This window comes from Sorex araneus, chromosome 3, assembly GCF_027595985.1.
Source record: "Sorex araneus isolate mSorAra2 chromosome 3, mSorAra2.pri, whole genome shotgun sequence".
NCBI classification, from domain to species: domain Eukaryota; kingdom Metazoa; phylum Chordata; class Mammalia; order Eulipotyphla; family Soricidae; genus Sorex; species Sorex araneus.
In genome coordinates, this window is record NC_073304.1 from 86652080 (window position 1) to 86665993 (window position 13914).

The 13914-nt window shown below is 40.4% G+C and overlaps 1 protein-coding gene across 2 annotated transcripts in view; it reads right to left on the minus strand.

Annotated features, from left to right (window-relative positions):
* Positions 1 to 13914, minus strand: part of INO80 (INO80 complex ATPase subunit) — a 124522-nt gene that overhangs the window by 90758 nt on the left and 19850 nt on the right. For both annotated transcript variants that reach the window (XM_055133706.1, XM_055133705.1), the window contains exons 2-7: positions 8392 to 8577; positions 7970 to 8139; positions 7798 to 7865; positions 4818 to 4985; positions 2473 to 2593; positions 754 to 968 (exon numbers count right to left, since the gene is read on the minus strand). In XM_055133706.1, coding sequence (XP_054989681.1) covers positions 754 to 968; positions 2473 to 2593; positions 4818 to 4985; positions 7798 to 7865; positions 7970 to 8139; positions 8392 to 8534 — 885 coding nt within the window. In that variant the 5' untranslated portion in view covers positions 8535 to 8577. The remainder of the gene's footprint in view (positions 1 to 753; positions 969 to 2472; positions 2594 to 4817; positions 4986 to 7797; positions 7866 to 7969; positions 8140 to 8391; positions 8578 to 13914) is intronic.

The following is a 13914-nucleotide window of genomic DNA, read 5'->3' on the forward strand; positions in this document are numbered from 1 at the left end:
TTCAAATAATTATAACTTAGACCCTGTAAAGTGCCTTCACCTTGCCTCCTTTGTTTTGACAAATCCAAACTATTGTCCACTCCCAACCCCGCACATCTTTATTTAATAATGCTTACACATATTTATCTGGCTCATTCACCTTCTTTTCTAGTGACTGCTATTATCCAGCAATATCCAAACTTTTACATATTTGCTAAACAATTCACCTCCTCCTTTTAAACTTCCTTTAGTTTCTGGGGCTGGAGCACCCCCTCCCACCAAGAGGTATAAGTATTGTAACTGCAGTAGAATAAACTCTCTTTCTCTCCTCTTCCTTCTGGCTCTGTGTCTCTTTGTTCGGTTGCGTCCCCTCCTTAGCCCCACGAAAGGTCCTCCCTGCGGGACAGGATGATGCCCGCAGGGGGGACCCCACATAGCGGGTAGGGCATTTGCCTTGCACTCGGCTGACCTGGGTTAGATAACCAGTATCCCCTATGGTCCCTCGAACATCACCAGGAGTAAATCCTGAGTGCATGAGCCAGGAGGAACCCCCATGAAAACCCAAAGAGCAAAAAAAAAAGAAAAAAAATTTCTTTAGTTTCTATCCATTTATCATCAAATCTCTATTGATATTCGGAACACGACATTCCTTCCTTAAAGAGACTTCTCCCAAGATTTTTGGCCTAGAACTATTTTCCTATCTGGAATATGTGAATACATCTAAGTCTCACGGCAAAAAAAAAAAAAAAATCCTGCCATCACCCACTGACTTACTTTTGGTAGTTCCTTTTTCACAATGCTGAGCCATACTTTCCTTCGACGAGCATTAAGCTGCTCGATGGATAAGTGCTTCTTCTTGGTGCCAGGAGGAGGTGCATCATGAGAAAACTTGGCAAAGACTTTGGTCTGGTGGTGATGGCGACGAGGGGACTCTTCTGAGGAAAGTTCTTCATCTCTTCGTCTTTTTTTCTTCACTTTTTTTAACTTGGCTGCAAAAGAAACACTCAGCATACTGCAATTTCCTTCCAAAGTAGACTATTACAAAACAATATCATGATTATCAATAATATCTAATGTTTTTTCCTTATCCTACAGTCCAGCCATGTGTATCCCTTCATCCTTTTGGGTCCATGAATATTTCAAGAGGAAGATTTTTTTACTACATTAGAAGAGAACACTGGATATTTATTCTGCTTACATTGAACATAAGTAAAGAATTAAACCATAAAACAGAATTTCTCTTGAGCCTAGCAATAGGAAAAGAGACTTACGAAATTAAAATAAGCTCAAATAATGATTTTATCTTTTTGGGTCACACCCGGCGATGCACAGGGTCACATCTGGCTCTGCACTCAGGAATTACCCCTGGCGGTGCTCAGGGGACCATACGGGATGCTGGGAATTGAACCCGGGTCAGAGAGAAAAGATGTGGAGAAGAAAACATAAACAAAAAGACATGAGAAGACTGGGAAGATAACTCAGTATGCCAGAGCACAGGCCTTGCATTTTGAATCCCAGGTTTGATTCCTGGCACACGGTGGCCTGAGTATCACAGAAAATGACTCTGAACACTGTGATGGAGCAGCCTCTGAGCATCGCTAGGTAAGGGGAGAAGGGCAAAGAGTCTTTTTGAGTAGAGTTCAGAACTTGATAGGAATAAAATCTGCCTAGTACTGATAATTAAAACTTTCCCTTCCTATTTCCTTCCTGATTTCCTGCAGCTCAGAGTTCCGTTTAAGAAAGGAAAGGACACTTCCTGGCAAACATGTAAACAAACATTACAGAAGATCATCAGGAGGTGATCTATTTAAATCACCACATTTAGCAACAATTACTGCTTCTCCTGAACACTTCAGGTTACTCTTTCCACTTTCCTGTACAAAACCAACATCATCCTCTCCCAGAACACATCCAATACTTTTAAAGTATGTAAAAATGAACTAATTAAGTTTAAACCACTATTATCAAAGCTATAGAGCACCACAGCTTTTTCTTTTCTATGGTTTTTTTTTTGGGGGGGTGGGGCGGGGTGGGGTGGGGTGGGACTGCTGTGGTGAAAGGGATCAAACCTAGTCTTCCTGCATGTGCTCCAGCCCTTGAGTTATCTCCCTGGCAGAAAACCAGAGCTTTTGTTTGTGTTGTTTTGCACCTGGCAATGCTCAGAGGTTATTCCTGGCTCTGCACTCAGGAATTGCTCGTCATTGCTTGGGGAACCATATGGGGTGCTGGGATGAAACCCAGGTCAGCCGTGTACAAGGCAGGCGCCCTACTAGCTATAATATCGCTCCAGCCCCCAAATCTTCACTCTTATGTCCAATTCTAGAAAACATCACTCAAATAAGGAGCTAAGGTTAATAGGACTAGTATTTCTATTTAGAACGGGGAAACGAGTGTTGTTTGGATAAATCAAATTCCCACTACATGGATTAAGGTCCAAATGGCCCAGAGCAGGCAACACACAATCCTGAAACTAGAAATGAGTAAATAGTGCACCTTTAAGTTTCTTTTCCTCCTTGAATTTCTTTTTTTTGGGTCCAAGGAGATGCCGTTGTTGTTCATAAAAAGGGTCGTATGTGGAGAGCAGGCCTGCACTGTAGTACTGGTATTGCTGCAACTGAAGTAGGGCAAACAGTCATGATTAGAAAGGCCCATTTGTGTTCTATAGCACAACCTTCAAATTATCCTTGAAGCCAACAAAAACCATGGCTCAGAAATACAGTAATCTTCTCATGAAAGACCAATGCAGATTTAGTTAATAGCAAATTACTTCATTTCAACACCAAAATGGATTCATTAGCTATGCTATTAGAAATAAAAATATAAAACCCTTTATGCTTCTAAATCTCAGAGTTCTGATACATGAGAGATGTAGTTCTTTACTGAAAAGTCTCCCCTTGGAATTCATCAAGAAGTAAACCATATTTTTCTTTTTTTCTTTTTTTGGGTCACACCGGGCAATGCACAGGGGTTACTCCTGGCTTATGCACTCAGGAGGTGCTTGGGGGACCATATGGGATGCTGGGAATTGAACTCGGGTCGGCCACGTGCAAGGCAAATGCTCTACTGTGCTATCACCCCAGCCCCAAACCTTTTTTTTTCTTATCAATAGGTCCTCAGATTTACTAGACTTATAATACCTTATCTGGTTTTTATTTTGTATTTGGTTAGAATAGTTATTGGTCACCCCGACTTTGTAATATTTCAAGTCTTTTCTCTCCTCATAGCCTGTTGAGCCTGATAATATGAACACATATGTTGCCAGTTTTCTAACATATAAATTCGTCCAATGAACAGTCATTTCAAACACTGTTTAAATTGACCATCAAATCTATTGTTTCCTATTACTAATTAATAATAGTCTACTGTTCAATCTCTTAGTCAGGAGTTATCTGAAGAATGAAACTAAGATAATAAAGTTACAAGAACTATTACAAAGTCCTCTGTCATAGGCCAAAGCTAAATGAGTACTCACTGAGTTATTTACTTAAAATCTGTGAATTTTATATATTCTCCTTCAACTATAAAACTACCAGGCAATGTGGCTCATTGGGAATTACACTTCTCACAAAAGTATGGTCCTGAACTCAACCCCCTTGCCCAGCACCATAAACACACACACACATACCAAAAAAACCCCCCAGAAATAGATATATATATATAATATTATTTATCCCTTCTACAGTTTTATGACTATTAGCATATTATTCAAAACTTTCAAAACTAATTTTGAAAGTTAAGGAATTTCTGGAACTGAACAGAAAGGTAGCTTGGCACAATAGGCTTGGAATTGCTCCCCAGCACCAAATGGACTGCCAGGTGTGATCCCTGTGTGCAGAACCATGCACAACTGGGCGTCCTCTCCCAACCCAGAAAAAGATGCTATGTTTTCATAGTAATAATTACACAAACTCTGTAAATACCTAAAACCTACTGAATTATGTACTTTAAAGAACTTAATTTTTCAGGTATGTAAATTATATTTCAATAAAGTTAGTACAAGAATCAATATCAAAAACTAACAATGGACTTGGAAGAGAACAACACGCTGCATAGATGTCTCCTCACCACCACCCTGCACCACCTGATTTCATCCAGGCACCTTGGACGGGGACAGATTGTCCTTCTGCCTGCCCCAAAAGAACTGGGGCAGCAGCGAACATCCAGAACCCAATTGCATGAGATTGAATCCATTGAAAAACCCAAGTATGCAGGACTTGTGACTGAAACCTCCAGGGTCATCCCATCTCCCTGTGCTCCCACCTCTCTCCTTGTGCTTCTGGTTTCCATGTAGTCACACCCACAAACCGCCTCTGGGCACCACTTAGGCGCATTAACAGCCATAATCTAGAGACTCACAAATGAATCTCAGAAGAGAGCAACCCACTGCAGAGATGCCTCTGGACACCAAAATCACCATCCGACATGTTAGTGATCTTTAATACAGGAGCTAATGGCTCCACAAAGAGATACAACAATTTTCACACACTTTCCTCCAAGGAAAGCCTTTTGGATCATTTTTAGTCAATTATTCATAACAAGCAATACAAAATAAATTATTTAGCATCTGTCTTTAGAGCAGGCATAGGTTGTGGTGGGAAAATTCAAAATAATGGTGGTAGAAAGGAGTAATGGTAGTGAGATTGGTGTTGAAATATTGAATGTAATCAATCACTGTGAACAACTATAAAAATAGCACTGTAGCACTGTTGATTTGCTCGATCGGGCACCAGTAACATCTCCATTGTGAGACTTGCTGTTACTGTTTGTGGCATATCGAATACACCCCGGGGAGCTTGGCAGGCTGGCAGCATGAAGGTCTGCATTTCCCCCACTCTCACCTCCTTGTCTTTGCTATACTTTGTCTGATGAAGTTTCTTGTACTTGTGCAGCCGAAGCATATTATGAAGTTCTTCTCTACTGAGATTGAGTTCTTCCTCCTCTTCTTCTTCTTCACTGTCTTCACTCTGAGAATCTGCCTCACTGGACTCATCACTTAGCAGAATATTCTGGAAAAGGGAGGGAACATAAATGTAACTTCTGCTATAAAGCAGATTGTCTTTCAATTAAAGCATCTTTTCCTAAATGTCAAAAATACCTGAAGGACAGTTATTCCAGTTTCCTATCTACCATACCATTCTTCACCAAATCAACAAAACACAAAAGCAAAGAGTGCCATTACATCTAGTAGGTATGAATTAAACAAATACTAAAACACAAGAAATAAATGGCAAAAAGGCCCGATTTCACTACTTCCACATAGAGCCAAATACCAAGGCAAAAAAATTAAAACCAAAAACCAGGTGGTATAAAGGAATATAAAAAGCAAGATATGATGGCAAGTAATGGAATCCATTTACTGATAACTGGATAAACAAAATGCATTCGTGATTAATAGCATATAATTTGTATACTATATAAATAGTAATTTATATAAAATAGAAGCAATGAACTATAGAGTGCCACAATATGATTAAGCCTTGAAAACATTATGCACTAAATGAAAGAAATCAGATGTTTTATTCTATTTCTAAGAGTCACATGCAGACTGGAGCAATAGTACAGTGAGTAGGGTGCTTGCCTTGCATGTGGCCAAGCAGGGTTCAATCTCCAGCACCCCCTATGGTCTCCAGAGTTCCACCAGGAGTGGTCCCTGAGCGCAGAGCAAGGAGTAAGCCCTGAGCACTGCTGGTATTGCCCAAAAACAAAAATAAAAAAACAAGTTGCATGCTATATGATTAATTTATATGAAATGTCCGGAAAAAAATCCATGAAGATAGAAAAAAAGACTAGTGGTTGGAGAATGCTAGGAGAAACAGAAATAGAAATAAAAAAAAAAAAAGATTGCTAATGCGGAGTTTTGTGCTGGAGTAATGAAAATGGTCTAGAATTAAAGGTGAAAGTTGTACAAACCTTATGAATGTACTACATCAACGTAAGGTACCAAGGTAGAGTGATAGTACAGTTAGTAGGGTGTTGGTAGGGTGTTTGCCCTGCACACAGCTGACCTGGGCTTCAATCCCTGGCAATCCATATGGTGCCCCCTGTGTACCACCAGCTACCAGGAGTGATTCCTGAGTACAGAGCCAGGAATAACCCTGAGCACTGCTGAGTATGGCCCCCAAAAAGAAACACCAAAAAATCTGTAAGGTACCAAAGAAGTAGTATAGGGCTTTAGAAGTTTGTTTTGCATACAGCTGATCCTGGTTCAATCTTCTGGTACCACATGTCCTGAGTATTGCCAGGAATGATCCCCGTGCACAGAGCCAAGAGCAACCTCCAAGCGTCGCTAAATATGATCTAAACTTTCCATTTCAAATAAATTTGAAAACTTTAAAATGGCAGATCTGTGCCAGAGTGATCTCACTCTATTAGAGTGAGAAGAGCACTTGCCTTACAGAGAGCTGACCCAGGTTCGATCCCTGGCACCAAGTATGACTCCCCAAACCCCACCACAAGTGATCCCTGAGTGCATAAGCAGAAATAAGCTCTAAATACCACTGGGTATGGCTCAAAATGATGGGGGAAAACAAAAGTATCTCTTAAAGGTATTTTAATTATATCTCATTTTGCACTAGGTGGGGAGGTGGGGGTATCCACAGTGCCAGTGACAGTGCCAGGAACTGTATGATACTCGGGATCAAACCCAGGGGCCTCACATTTTCAAGGCAGTGCCCTACCACTTAAGTCAATTCCCTGGTCCTGATATAACTTTTCTTTTTTTTTTTAATTTTGGGGCCACACCAGATGATGCTCAGAGTCTGGCTCTGCGCTCAGAGATCACTTCTGGCAGTACTCAGGAGATCATTTGGGGTCAAACTTTTTTCTTTTTCTTTTTTTCAATGTGATGGTCAGATATTTTTTTGCATTCTCTACAACTCCAATTCTCACCGATATGAAGAAAATCAAACTTTTTTGTACACGAGTCTTTTAGAGGTGCCTAATAATGATAATAAGGAAAATGAAAGTTATCTGAACAAGAAAAATAAGAGAAATAGCTAGAATAAATTAAATGCCAGCCTTAACTGAATGTGCCAAATGATAGTAATCTTAGAAAACTCTAAATGAGATTATACCACTTCTTTAACACAGTGTACAAAGTCCTAAGTGACCAGGCCTCCTAAACTTATCTACCATCCCCTCATTCACTATGCTCTAGATGTTACCAGCCTTCTTTTTCATACAAACAAGATGATTCTTTTCTCAGAACATTTAACTGTCCCTTCTGATTAAAATTATCTTAAACCTTCACATGATCTCACTTATCATTCAGAAATTGGCTGAAATGCTGGACCTTTTAACAAGCAATCTAATTTATTCTTTGTCTACAGACTTACTTTTAGCTACCCTTCATTAGAATATAAGCTCCACAATGCAGGAACTCTGTCATTCTACAACAGTGTCTGGCACATACAATATGCTCATCCAACATTTGTTGAGTGAACTCAGGGACTGATGAGACCTGTATTAATTACTCCACCAATCATTTGAGCTATCAAGGGCAAGCATCTTACTAATATATATTTTTTTCTTTTTGGGTCACACCCAGCAATGCTCAGGGGTTACTCCTGGCTCTGCACTCAGGAAGTACTCCTGGCGGTGCCTGGGGCACCATATGGGATGCTGGGAATAGAACCTGGGTCGGCTGCGTGCAAGGCAAACGCCCTACCTGCTGTGCTATCACACAAGCCCCACTCTTACTGTTATTTTTAAAGTCTAGACAAATCTCTACCAATGTTCAAGAAGGAGTCAGTAACTTTCCCTTGCATTTGCAATTTTAGTATGTTATTTGAATTATAAAAATTCTGCCTTATTTCTTACCTTTAGCCACTTTCTGCTTTTCTTCAATTTAGAGAAGTTATATAAATTCCCTTTGTCAGATTTCGATTCTGAGTAAAAAAAAAAACAAAAAACCATAAAGAATAAAAAAATGAAAAGGATGACTGACCCAAGAGAATCAGTAGTCCAAAGAGGGGTTTCACATCACACTGACCTGATTGTAGAACCCCATTCAGTGAATATGTGTTTAACATTCCAGAATTGCCTGATCCAGAAGGTTCACCAAGCAATGAATTTGGAGGCTCTTCCTTAACTTGTATTAAGGGATCCCCAGACTGGGGCAATAATGGGTTACTGTCATCCAGTCCATCTTCACTTTCATCACTATAAATGGAAGAAAGGTGAATCCAGTTACAGCCTAGCCAGCAAAATAGATAATAGTATAGTAATTCTAAGTTACGGCCCAAAAAACAAACACATTATAGAAGAGGCTGATAATTTGAATAAGCTAGTGTTTTTTGAAAGGAAAAAAGAAAAAATATATCAAAAGCTATAAAATACTTTTAACCCTAAGATCTACAGGAATAATGGGAATCAAATATGTAGTCAAATACTTGGGAGGATGGAATGAGATACCTAGAAATATTCCTGTTGAAGATGGCTGATGTTTGTCGCAGGAAATGGTCCAACCGGAGGGCCCTCTCCAGGTACTGAAGATAGAGGGGCTTTGCCAGCTCAGTGCAGCCGCCATCGTCCCCGGCACCCAACTCCGAGGCCATAGAACAAATCTGTCTTCATGCACAAGGGTCTCTGGATGCACAGCTGCAGAATGAAGATAAGTAGTAAAAGATGAAATACTATTCAATCTCCCTTTATTATGTCTGCTTGCTTTGAATGTGAGGAGAAATGAAATATTCAAAAACATGAGACAGGGGCCGGAGCGATAGCACAGCGGGTAGGGCGTTTGCCTTGCACGCGGCCGACCCGGGTTCGAATCCCAGCATCCCATATGGTCCCCTGAGCACCGCCAGGGGTGATTCCTGAGTGCATGAGCCAGGAGTGACCCCTGAGCATCGCCGGGTGTGACGCAAAAAAAAAAAAAAAAAACCATGAGACAAAAAAGGAGAAAAAAATACAGCAGTCTCTAGAATGATCATGATCATGATCAAGCTCATTAGACACTAAAGCGAAGACAGAAGTAAAAAGGAGAACAAGATGAGATCATCAAAGTATAGAGTGTTATATGTTACAATAAACAAATTTTGGAAAAGTACAGTTAAAATTATACTCACCTCTTAATGCTATTACTATTCATAACTATGAATGAAAAACTACCAAAACCTGAATCACAAGGTCCTTTTATACACTTCAGAGGAACACTTGTTTCTCACTTTCAAAGTGAGTACCACTTTCAAAACAGCTGGACTCTTTCTTTTTCCTTCAATTTTTATGGTCGTACCATGATATACAATACTGGTACTGGTAAGGTTTCATACGTACAGTGCTCTAAAACCACACCCTCCCTCCACCAGTGTCCACTCCCCTCTACCAATGACCCATGAACCTCTGCACCCATTGCACACTGCACAGCCGATCTCTTTTTAACTGTATTTGGGGATGTAGATACATATTCCCTTATACTTATTACAAGGGAATAGATATATTCTCAGGTTATTTACAGTCCCCTATAAAAATTCCACAGAGTGTAAGACTTAGAAAATGATTTTAAAAACTGGAGCAAGACAGTATATTTCATATAAAAACCTTCTGCCTTGTCAAAACTTAAGAGGGTAAGCGAAAAATAATTATTGACACAGCATAGAGCAATGATCCACTATCTGATATACACATGAGTACTCAATAAACAGTAAATTATTTTTTTAAACTCACAATTAAACCTAGTAAGCTTTAAAGGAAACCATAACAGGGGCTGAAGCGATAGCACAGTAGGTAGGGCATTTGTTTGCCTTGCACGCAGCCAACCCAGGTTTGAGTGCCAGCATCAAATATAGTCCCCGAGCACCACCAGGAGTAATTCCTGAGTGCAGAGCCAGAAGCAACCCCTGTGCATCACTGGGTGTGACCCAGAAAAAAAAAAAAGAAAAAAAAAAGGAAACCATAACATCTTTATCTTGTGCTCCTTTCATTATAGTTTCAAAACTTATTTTTTTCTCTTTATGTTAAAAAGCCTCCTCCCCACCCCCCACTATTAAACTGGTCTAATAGATTCAACATAATTCCTTATTGAAACCTCAACAGATTTTCCTTCATGTAGGGAATAGTAGGAGGGGAGAGGCTCTCGCAAGCAGTGCTCATAGGGTTGGGGAATATCCCAGTGTTGCTCAGGTTCAAGCAGTGCTGGGAATCAAATACAGGGTCTGCATTAAGGTTTCTCCCTTGCCCACCTCTTTTTGGTTTTTTAATTTATTTTTGAGTCACTTCTGGTGGTACTCAGGGCTTACTCCTGGCTCTGCACTCAAGGATCACTTCTGACGGTCTTAAGGGACCATATAGGGTTGAACCCAGGTTGGCCTCATGCAAGACAAGTGCCCTACCTGCTATACTATTGTTCCCTCCCTTTTTTTGTTTCTTCCCCTCCAACACCACTCACAACTGTCGTGCTTATTCTTTTTTTTTTGGGGGGGGGGGAACACCCACCTGTGCTTAGGACTTACTCCTGGATCTGCACTCAGGAGATCTGCACTCATCAAACCCAGGTCAGGTCAGTGCAAGGCAAATGCCCTACCCACTGTGCTATTGAGGCAAGACCCCGGCAAGCTGATTCTTAATAAAGCTTCAATAATCTGGGCAGTGTGATACTGGTATTAAGATATCTACATAGCCCACTGGTACAAAACTGAAAATCTTTCATACATAATTTTTTTGTTCAATTTATTTTTTTTTTAACTGAGGTAACAATTTTACAGACAATTAGTTTTCAATGAAGTGTCAGGAAACGAAGGTCTTTTCAACAAGTTTTGCTGGGACGATTTAATATCCATACACAAAGAGATAAACTTAAACCTTTACCTCATACTGTTCACAAAAATTAGCTCACAGTGGTTCAAAGACCTAAAAGTTACATTCAAAACTATAAATTTTGTTAAGGAAGTAGAAGAAAAACTTTCAGTTTAGGCTGGGAAAAAAGTTATTGGGTATTATTCTTGGACTGTTACAAGGACGAAGTAGCATATGAAAACTACAGTGAAAGTTACTCTATCAAGAAACAGTGACTAGGTTGAGAAGAGAAGGTTAAGAGAACAGGCATAGAGGAGTTGGAAATGCATAAACCCACACTGAGATAATGGCCACATCATTTTGTAAATCTGCTAAAGATCACTGACTTGTACATTTTAACGAGATTAAGTTTTACAGTACGCAAGTTACCAGACTTGGTAACAGTTAAAGGAAAAAGAGTATTTAAAAATTACTTTTTAGGGCTGGAGCGATAGCACAGTGGGTAGGGCATTTGCCTTGCACGCGGCTGACCCGGGTTCGATTCCCAGCATCCCATATGGTCCCCTGAGCACCCCCAGGGGTAGTTCCTGAGTGCAAAACCAGGAGTAACTGAGCATCGCCTGGTGTGACCCCCAAAAAGCAAAAAAAAAAAAAAAAAAAAATTAAAATTACTTTTTATTTTATTTATTTATGTATTTATTTATTTTTTATTTTTTAATTTTTTTGCTTTTTGGGTCACTCCTGGCTCATGCACTCAGGAATCACCCCGGACGGTGCTCAGGGGACCATATGGGATGCTGGGATTCGAACCCGGGTTGGCCGCATGCAAGGCAAACGCCCTACCCGCTGTGCTATCGCTCCAGCCCCTAAAATTATTTTTTAAAAAGACTTCAATAAGTTATACTTTCTTTCTTTCTTTCTTTTTTTTTTTTTTTTTTGCTTTTTGGGTCACACCTGGTACTGCACAGGGGTTACTCCTGGCTCTGCACTCAGGAATTACTCCTGGCGGCGCTTGGAGACCATATGGGATGCTGGGAATTGAACCCGGGCCGACCATGTGCAACGCAAACGCCCTATCCGTTGTGCTATCGCTCCAGCCCTTAGAAAGGTTTTATTGACAGTACATGATAGCTTGAAACATTGAACATCCATATCCATTATGAAATATATCTTAATTTTCTCCCAGATGTTCTCAGATTTTATATTTAGAATTGTAACTTATTTCTGTAAAAGTAACAGTAACATTATTGCATACTTTGGGACTTTTGTTCTTTCTTGGCAGCTGTTGCCACCTCCTCCTCTTCTCCTTCTCCTTCTCCTTCTCCTTCACCTTCTCCTTCACCTTCACCTTCACCTTCTTCTCCTTCTCCTCCTCCTCCTCCTCCTTCACCGCTGTGCTATCACTCCAGCCCCCTAAGTTCTACTTTTCAAAGTGAGACCTGAAACAAAATCATCTGCAAGATTTCAAATAAACCCTTAAAAACACAAGTTTCAGACTGAAACAACAGTATAATGGGTAGGCTCCTGCTTTGCATTCGATCAACCAGGATTCAATCCCTGGCATCCCATACAGTCCGGAGTACCACCAGAAGTGATCCTCAAGCACAATACCAGGAGTAAGCCTCACCATTGCTGGGTGTGACCCAAAAAACAAAACCAGAACAAAACAAACCAAAACCAGAAAAAAAACCCATAAATTTCTTAATTCCAAAAGTGCACATAATTAATGGTGTAATACTTCAAGAGCACATCAACTTGCAGATTACTTCCGCCCAAAGTTTTTGTTGGTTGGCTAGTTGTGGGAGATCAAACACAGGATCTTCATGCTATGCATGGGCTCTACCACTGAACTACATACTCAGTCTGCTAAGAATTTGTTACAAAACAACTAATCACATGCTCTGCTGTGGCTGATGATGAAAGTGGTCTTAAGGCTATGAAAGTATGACTACAAAGTAACACTGGGTGGTTGAAAAATAACTATTTTTAAAAGTAATTCTTCAGTAACTAGGCTGAATAGGAACAGAAAGGGGGAAAAAAGATATTCACAGGTTAGGTCAATATGGCCACCATCTTCAGTTTCTTCTAATAGGGGCCACTCCTATGATACTCAGCCTGGCGGCTCAGTACTCAAGTCTGACAGAGCTGGAGGCAGCCAGAGTCTCAGCAGGAGGTAGTCAGAGGTCATCAAGAATACAACTGGAAGAAGTTGGGGACCATGTGGAGATGGGAATTGAACTCATGGCCTTGTACATGTCAAGCATGTGTTTCATCCCTTTAAAGCCACAGGTTTGGCCACTCTTGTTTTGGGGCCACAAAGAGGTGCTCAAGGCTTACTCCTGGATCTAAACTCAGAGACGTCTCCAAACAGGGCACAGGGGTCATATATGAGACCAAACCATAAATGTGGATGGTCGTGTGCAAGGCAAAAGCATTACCTGATATGTACACATATATGCTATCTCTCCGAACCCTTGACCATTTTTGACACCTGTCATCCTCTCACCAGGCTCTAACCCCAACCTCGCAAACCTTGCAGTCCCAATAATCAAACTGTGACTACAGTCTGTATTTTACAGTCAGCCCCAGGCTTCAGCATCTTTTAATCACCTTTTAAGATTGTTATGCTATCTATGCAACCCAGATACTTTGGTCAGTCTTTCAAAGATACTATTTCAATAACCTACATTTTCATATAGTATCTTTATCTTTCTCTTTTCCAGCAAGAAAACTACAGTTATGCTAACCTAATCAAGCAGCAATTATCCAAGTTCAGCAAAGCACTTGAGATTTCTCAACAACTCTTCATTTATTTCTTATCAATTGTTTTCACACTCTACAAATACATTTCAAACATTTTCCCTCCTCCTCAAAATTCTGAACTCTTTCCCTCTATTCTCAGGAGAGCTTGAGGAACATTTCTACCTGTTTTCATTCTACTGTAATTCACCTTCCTCTTTTGTATGGTACCTAACTCACACAAAAAAGTAGACTTTGCCAATCCACATTTGTAATACTTCAAGGTCATTCTGCATACTGGTGCACAGATAATGTCATGTGTTATGAGGCATGCCCAGCCATTCAGATATTTGAAGAATTATGTATCCAGGGGCTGGAGCAATAGTACAGCAGGTGCATTTGCCTTGCACTCAGCCATCCTGGGGTCGATCTTCTGCATCCAATATGGTCCCTCGAGCACAG